The following is an 8,809-nucleotide window of genomic DNA, read 5'->3' on the forward strand; positions in this document are numbered from 1 at the left end:
TCTAGAAAGTTCTTTGAAATTAATCTAAAAACTAAACCTACTCTCTCTGACCTCTGCTTCTAAGAAAATTCTTTGAACCTTATTCTTTTACTAAAAATAGAATAGAGGAAAATGAAACCACAGTTGCTTTCTTCAACATGTGTTTGAAGTGTCTTTTAGTTCATCTCCCCTATCCCAATCTTGAATATTTCACCTTGCTTGTTTTGAGGGGGGCGAGCGGGTGCAGCAAAGATGATACACAATATTGACCATGCCTTGGCAGTGGGCTGGGAGTAGGGAGAGCTTTTTACTTCTCATTTTCCTTTGGGCAATGCTTGAAGTTTTCATCGTGTTATTTTTAATGTTTACCAAAAACTCATTTGAGGGCAACCCTATTGGGACCCCTCTCACTCCTGAGAGTTTTCTCTGTCTCATTTAATAAAACTATTTCTTTCCTCACAAAACAAAACAAAACAAACTCATTCGAATTCACCAAACATCCACTGAAACCAAAGCACACTACACCCTCCCCCCCCAAACATCCATTTTACATCAACTTTTTCCTTTAAGATGTTTTTCAAAGTGTGATCCAAGAACCACCTGCATGGGATGTTTGTTTATAGTGCAGGTTCCCCAGCCCCACTCCTGGATTCCACATCCTTGGGGCTGTAAGAGAACCCCAGATTAGGTGTTTCCCTGATTCGGTGCAGTAAGGTGTGTCAGTCGCATGGTCTCCCTACACCCATACACTTTTCTTTTAAGATTTTTATTTATTTGACAGAGATCACAAGTAGGCAAAGAGGCAGGCAGAGAGAGAGGAGGAAGCAGGCTCCCCGCAGAGCAGAGAGCCCGATGTGGGGCTCGATCCCAGGACACTGGGATCATGACCTGAGCCGAAGGCAGAGGCTTTAACCCACTGAGCCACCCAGGCGCCCCGATACATACACTTTTCTTTTGAACAAGTTAAGATGCTTTCCCTGCTTGCAGGGGGCGGGGCAGGTAAGACTTGCAAGAACAAAGAACTTTGGGAAAGTTCCATTAACATGACATTTCGGCTGCTCTGTGTACATCAACCTTTTCTCATTTTTCCTTTGACATTCCAAAACTGTTGTTAGGTCTGAGTGGAAGAGGGTTGTTTCATGCCTACAACTAGCTTTTAACCCCAAGAGAACGGATCTTGCTTTCATGTATGTGACCTGGGAAAGCAACAATTTTTAAAACACTGGAGGATCTAGAGGACCTTGCATATTAATTCAACAAAATCACAAGTAGTTTAGCTTTTAATGGCCAAGCAAATACCAAAAGATAGGTCAAGATGATAGACAAAGGAGATTTTTAGAGATAGTAAAGGAGAGGAAAAAAAGGTATCAGAGTGGGAAAAACTAAAAAAATAAATTCACTAAGAGGTAATTTACTCTTAAAGCTGTAACGGAAAATGAAATACACCAGCCACCAGTCGATTACAGCATTTACTGATGATGGAATTCTACTGGAAAACACAACAAAAGAATAATCTTTTGAATAGTTTACTAAGGGAAACATTCCTTTGAAACACGACATGCAAAAGAATGTCAAATACGTCAGGATGGAAGCTCTTGGATTTATATATAGACACCTCACCAGTGCTTTTCACAAGTTCCACTCCACAGCACAGCAAGTTCTTCACGTGTGTAATACCTGTATCTCGGCATGATGAACCGTATTTTTTAGCCAAGCTTCTTGGCAATAGATTTGCTCACATTGAGATATAGAAAAGTTACTTTTGATCAATGGGTGAACACTTGTCCTTGCCTACAAAGGAAGGTGATAAACAGTTTAACTTCTGAATATAGAATGGTTTGTTCAATTCTATGTTTTTCTGATAAGGTTTCTTTTTGGTCCTTGGTGCCTTATTGTCTTCTCTCTGATTTTCGGGAAAAGACAGAGGTATAGGCGAAACTGGTATTGGAGACCTTGGTGGCAGACATCTTGTTGAGACCATTTTAACCAACGATTGACTTGTTTGGGAACTAGTGGGCTTGGCTGAGAGTTCTTGGCATTGATTTAAAATGGAGCTTTTGAGATTCCTAATGTCATCACAAGTTGGAATCAACTGTTTGGTGGTGGCTGAACTTTTTAGAGGTGGTGGTCTAGAAGTCCATTTGCATGTGTTGCCAGCATTGCTCCAATTCCATTTTGAAGCATTTTGTTCAAGTTTGCAAGACCCAGAACTGCTTTTTCTTTTTTCACGACTTTTATCTACACAAGTTGTCTGAAGACTCAGAGAGTCTGAAAGTTTTGGCTGTCTCATTTTGGGGACAGCTTTGGAGGAAAAGGGTCGTTCAGTAGCTGCTGGAGCACAGAAAGTAGTTTGTAGTCTGGGCCTTTCTTTTTGTATAGTCGTGTGTTGTAATCTTTCCATTTCCAGTAAACGGGTTATCAAACGTTCAACAGAGCTTTCTGGAGGTTCCACCGATGCTTTCCAATTTTCAGATTTTGAGAGGGCTAATTTGTGCAAGTCCAGACTATTGAAAGGAGAAGGGAGAAAATCAGGATATGGAAATACTTCAGTTGGTTCCTCTGTGAAAGATTCCTCAACGTTTTCTATTGTTTCTGGCTTTAAGTTCAGATCCATCTTTTTAAAATAGCTGAGCAAACTATCATTTGCTTTTTCACTTTCTGATAAATCACTTTCATCTGTTAAGTTTTCTTCCATACTGCTGTTTCCGTATTTCAAACTCCAATTTGGGGCAGATAAAGTTTCACCATTATTGTTTTCCACAGCTGAACATAAATTAATATAAGGCTCATTTCTGTCCTTAAAAAAGTCTCCATCAGCATACGGCCAGCAAAGGCCCGATGGCACCTGTAGGCCAGGGTAAGAACCAACTTGCTTATCTACTGAAGCAGTAGTCAGTGAGTGGTTCAGTGTGAAGAGCCTCATGGGGTTATTGGTTACGTTAAAGCCAGTTTCCACTGCAGACTTCTTGAAATCCCTTTAAAAAATGATTTAAATAGTGAATGGTTTGTTGACTAGAATTCAAATGCTGTTAAAATGATAATCAATAAGCAAAATCATCAAAGACTGGGTAATGTTTGGTTTCTAATGGCCTATGCGTATCTATCTGTGAGAGATATATTCATTTCAAATATGCTCAATTATATAAAACTACATACGTTTTTTAAAGTATAGATTACAATATTAACTAGACAACCCTCTGTACATGTCCAGGTGACTAGATCATTCTACCCACAAATGGCTAGCTGTTTGTATGAATGCCCACTAGGGTAAAAAGTGGTAATTATATCTATTTGCCCATGAATATATTGTACATGCAGTGATGAGGTCTGAGACGGGGGCTCTCCAACTCAAACTGAAATTACAGTGAACCATTTAGGGACCTGGGATTAGATGAAAGGAAACTCAAAGAATGTAATTAGGTTACTCAATAAAGTCTACTTTAGCCACTGTGGTTTTAAAAAATTATACTAACATAAAAGGAAGCAAAACAATGTTTACCAAAAATTATCCCTTAGTAGAAAAAGGAATGAAGGAAGAATGGAAGGGAAGGAGGGAGGAAGGAGGAAAAGAAGGGAGAGAGAGAGGAAGAGAGAGAGAAAAGAGACTAACTACACAATTACAAATTATCTCATAGTAATTTTCATTAGATGGTGCTCTTTTATGAGTAATGCTCCTAGGTAGTTTATTAGAATGAAACTGTGAAAGAGAGATGCCATAGAATATTGAGTTTCGAGTTCTTTTTTTTTTTTTTAAGAGCCTTCCTCTTTTTTTTTTTTTTAAAGATTCTATTTATTTATCAGAGAGAGAGAGGGAGCGCGAGCAAGCACAGGCAGACAGAATGGCAGGCAGAGGCAGAGGGAGAAGCAGGCTCCCCGCCGAGCAAGGAGCCCGAGGCGGGACTCGATCCCAGGACGCTGGGATCATGACCCGAGCCGAAGGCAGCGGCTTAACCAACTGAGCCACCCAGGCGTCCCTCAAGTTCTTTTTTTTAAAGCTTATTAGAAATACCGACATTGGAAGAGCTGAAGCATTAATTGACATATATATAGTCTCACCCTCTTCTCGCTCCTTTAATGCCAGTTTACAATAAAGACAGCAAAGTATTCTTGAGGGATTTTGAAAAACACTTTTATTTCTATAGAAAATACTAAAAAAATTACTGATTCAGGTAAATATTAGTTAAACTCACTTGCCTTTGTAAAGCAATAGAAAAGTCACTTTAAATCTACAATTGAGAAGAGACACGATCCCTGTTGTTTAGTGAAAAGAGCATGGAATCTGGGGGTGAGGACATAGGTGTGAAACCCTTTGCCGCCAGAGGTAATGATAGTACCAAACTCGGGGTGTCTGAGAAGCAAAACAATTACATGAACATACTTTGCAAAAACGTTAAATGCTAAAGGAAAGGTATTTTATTCTTTTTTTTTTTTTTGAAAGGTATTTTATTCTTGATGGCATACTGAGGAGAAACATTTTGGTAAGGGAATATTTCACTGATACGGGACTTCCAACTCAACAACATACTCAGGCTTCCCCAGGATTAATAACAAATACCTAACAAACACCGGATTCTGTTTAGTCCTCACAACAACCCCACAAGATAAGCATTATTTTCTTTTATGGGAAAGGGAACTGAGGCACAGCGTGGCTAAGGTCACACATGCAGTAAGGGGTGGAGGTGGGATTTAAACCCAAGTGGCGGCGCCCCGCGCTGGTAATCCTAGCCACTGCCCTCCACTGACTCAGTTTCCGTTTGCTGTGTGTTAGCAGGGTAACATTCAATTCGTTTCATTTGACCTCTGACCTTGAAACCCTTGTTCCCAGCAGAGTTCGTTCTAGTCAAAGTAGCCTTTCCTATGCCCCTCACACTGACGTTCCCTTAGGACATGAGTCACGGTGGTCCCTTTAGCACTTCTTGGATTCACGCCTCGAATTTTGGCATGACGCTGAGTTTTGTCCTGAGCCTCCTGGAAGGAAAGTCCTCTGGGAGACTGCTCCTCAGAAGCAGGGACAAAACTGAGGAACTAATTCTAGTTCTGATCCAGAACTTGGGCTCTCCATTAAACCACACACTGTATGTTAAAGTGACCCGGTGTTCAATAAACGGAATCGCCACATGTTTTTTCTCCTTGTAATTAAATGTATCTCACTAATTTAGGGGCTTACGGAAATAAATATTCTCTCACCTGTTCTCCATGGTACTTCCTTCGTTAAAAGGATAACTCCACAACTGAAATATCCCTTGTTTACTATTCTGATAACAGAAAAACATGGACATTTTAGTAACTGCACGTGTTGAAAGAAAAATACTTTGAGTATGATGAATAAATCTCACCTGTGTTCTTTTGTGAGCATGTTCTGACAAATTTAGGTCTAGCACCAGTTGCTCTATTGGTATTTCCAAATGGTTCTATAAAGCAGCAGAAGACTTTTAAACACAATACATCTCTATTCCCTGTTATTGTTCTAAGAATGTATAGTTCTTGTTCTAACCAAGAAATATATAGTAAGGTCATATAATACTCCCTTTTATACATGCAGATATCACTTGTTTTTACTGACTTCAGCAGGAATTAGCATAATCTGTTACAAATACCAACACTGTGAACTAATGAGCCTCGAATATCATTAAGATTATCTTTATTTTAATAACCGTTAAGTGTTTTATATTTTGCTCAAAAAAAGTAGATGAAAGATTAATTGACTCACCACTTCAAAACAAAACATTAATCATTTTAACTGCCTCATCATATCTTAAGAGCTGAGACTACTTTTCTTTTGGCAATGACTACGAAACACTATGGTCACTACAATGTTAATTTCCATTTCTGACATTACTATATTGAAAAAATATATAATAAAATATTAACTTAATGACCAGTTTGCAGCCCTGTAGAACAGAAAAGGCTTTGACTTGTTTGAAGAACTCTACAGAAATGAAATTGAAATTTTTAAAGAAAATTTTTTAATGAACATACATATAATTTCAAAAGTGTTTTGTGAATTATTTAAAGCCAAACATTTATCCTTACCTTGTTAATTTTGCCTGAAAGAATGTATATGGAAAAAATGACAATTAATAGTTACATAAAACTGGTTGTATGAAAAACAAACCCCCTTTAATATGAGTGGTTATTCATATTATAAATATGAATGAACATAAATTTGCAGTATGTATAAATACACACATCTAGGATTTCTTACCACCTGCTGCACTGTCCTTTCCAGGTGGGAGATTTTTATTTTCAGGAGCAGGTACTTCTGAATCCAAATTCCAATGAGACAAGTTCTAAAACAATATTTGTTTTAGAATAAACTTAATATTAAGAACACTTTAAAAGCTCAAGTACATAATTTTTCATGTCTGTGGCTAAAATATGAGAAAAGCATAAAATTTTGTGACCCATTCTCCTTTGTATAAGGACACTACCAGTATTTTTGAGAAGCATGCAAATTATTATCAGCTTGATAACACCTATTAGGAGATAGACTTTTACAATAATTTATGGGTTCATTCTTATTTTGTTAAAAATAATGACACACAGGTTTTCAAAATTCATTTAAGAAGTTTAAAAGTTTAAAAATTTTATATTTTAAATTTTAAAAATATAATGAAATACCTAGTTCAGTGTGTCCCTGGTACACAATGGCACATTCACCCAATTTCCTGTATCTGAACACCAGATCTATAAAATCTTTCCGTCCACCAAAGAAAATTCTCTAATCTTCAAATTGTACTCAACACTGACCAGTCTTCTACTCATTCTAGACTCCAGACATTGAAACACACTCAGGAAATATTCAAAAGCAAGTGAAAAATTGAATAGGGAATGGTACTAATATGTCCCAGTATTTATGTTCCAGACATTGTGCTGAATGCTGTGGGGGGGAAATGTAGGGTGTGTGCAGAAGAGGATTATAACAATTTATCCTAGAATAGGGAAAGTGAAGAGATGAGGAATTGATTTTTTTAAAGTAATTTTTAAAGAGCAAACTCAGTTGTTTTCTATCTCAATGGAGAAAATCCTTTGTAAATTAAACTCAGCAACACACAAATAAAATGTTAAGTATCACCCCCAAACTAAAGCAGGAACAGGGAGAATCAGCTTAAATATAGTACAAGAATTTAATTGGCCCACAAGAAAATTATGTCCTGCTGAGAAGGTAGCTGAACCTTGGAAGGTAGGCTGCAGATTATTTTTGGAGATTAATTCCCTGTTCCCCAAGATGACACGTAAATAGGTCTAGTCTCTGTGAAAATCACCTGGGGAGCATTTTAAAAATGATACTTGAGGGGCACCTGGGTGGCTCAGTTGGTTAAGCATCTGACTCTTGATTTCATCTCAGGTCATGATCTCAGGGTCATGGGATCAAACCCCAGTTGGGTTCTGCACGCAGTGGGGAGTCTGCTTGAGATTCTCTCTCTCGCTCTAGCTCTCTCTGCCCCTTCTCCTGCTTGCGCTCTCTAAATTAAATACACCATTAAAAAATGATACTACTTGATGTGGCGCCTGGGTGACTCAGTGGGTTAAAGCTTCTGCCTTCTACCTGGGTCATGATCCCAGGGTCCTGGGATTGAGCCCAGCATCAGGCTCTCTGCTCAGTGGGGAGCCTGCTCCCCCCTCCACCCCCGCCTGCCGCTCTGCCTACTTCTGATCTCTATCTGTCAAATAAATAGATAAACTCTTTAAAAAAATAAAAAATAAAAAATGATACTACTTGAAAAAAAATTGCTGTAAGGTCTGACTCAGTAGGATTAAGGTAAGTCTCAATTATTTATATTTTTAAAACCATCCTGACAGATTATTAGACTTCTTTCAGCTCTCTGATCCTGGTTCACTAATGTACAAAATAACATGTGGCAGAAATACCCTTATAGTGACACGAAAAGGGAAGCTGATAAAAACTGCAAGGTGAGATCTTTTATAAGATTAATATAACCCAATCTGTCAACCGGTAAGGGAGGCTATCAACTACACACGAGGTCTGCTGGATTGCAAACTTCTTACAGGTTGGGAATTGATAACGCTTTCTGACATCCCCCCAGCCTTACCAACATTTCTTACAGAATACCTATGAAAGAATAAAAAAAGGTGAGCACAGCCTGAGGAAGCAAGGTAGCATCTTTCAGGAAATTCAGTGCAATAAGAACCGTTTCCAAATTCGGAGAGAAGCTGGTTAATTTTTCCTTTGTTAAAAGAAAGAAAAAAATTCCCATTTGATATTCCAAAAAGTGCCAAGAGGACAACTCAGTGCAAAATGCTCACAGAGAGAGAAAGCTGCAGGGATGTAGGCAGTCAGATTCAGTGGGAGGGAGATCTTGACCAGGGGAGGGGCCCAAAGGCTCAGGTTAACACCATTAGCCTTACCTCATGGGAGATGTTGGTTGCACGCGGGTTGGTACCACTGTTCTCACCATTTCTTCTCCCCATTTTGCTCCTCTGTTTCCTTAAAATCCTATACAGGTTGTGGGACAGGCACATTTATGGGTAAGGTACACAACGCTTGTTTTAAAACCTTGAGCTTTGGTTCCAGTCTAAAGGAGGTCCAACAGTGCTTCAAATTCAGAATGGGACAATGAGGGCACATGAGGGCTAACAGTACAAAATCAGCCAGAAACAAGGGGCAAGCCAGTCCAAAAAAAAAAAAAAAGAAAAAAGAAAAGAAAAGAAAAGAAAGAATAATAAGAAGAGAAAAGGCACCGGGAAAAGCAAATTGTGAGATCTAACTGATGGAAGATGAGGAAATTAAGGTCTTAGGTGAGAACAGAGACATTATCAGACAGAAAGATAAAATACAAATTAGAAAGAACATGGTGAATTATCTGGA

The 8,809-nt window shown here is 38.5% G+C and overlaps 1 protein-coding gene across 1 annotated transcript; it reads right to left on the minus strand.

Annotated features, from left to right (window-relative positions):
- Positions 1 to 1,526: 1,526 nt before the first annotated feature.
- On the minus strand, positions 1,527 to 8,412 carry FAM217A (family with sequence similarity 217 member A). Its single transcript, XM_059401611.1, has 6 exons — positions 8,350 to 8,412; positions 6,185 to 6,269; positions 6,013 to 6,026; positions 5,316 to 5,390; positions 5,167 to 5,234; positions 1,527 to 2,954 (listed from the first exon to the last, which is right to left on the minus strand). Exons 1-6 carry the CDS (start codon positions 8,410 to 8,412, stop codon positions 1,736 to 1,738), a joined length of 1,524 nt encoding a protein of 507 aa, XP_059257594.1. The 3' UTR covers positions 1,527 to 1,735.
- Positions 8,413 to 8,809: the final 397 nt, after the last annotated feature.

Source organism: Mustela nigripes, chromosome 5 (genome assembly GCF_022355385.1).
Source record: "Mustela nigripes isolate SB6536 chromosome 5, MUSNIG.SB6536, whole genome shotgun sequence".
In the NCBI taxonomy this organism is placed as follows: domain Eukaryota; kingdom Metazoa; phylum Chordata; class Mammalia; order Carnivora; family Mustelidae; genus Mustela; species Mustela nigripes.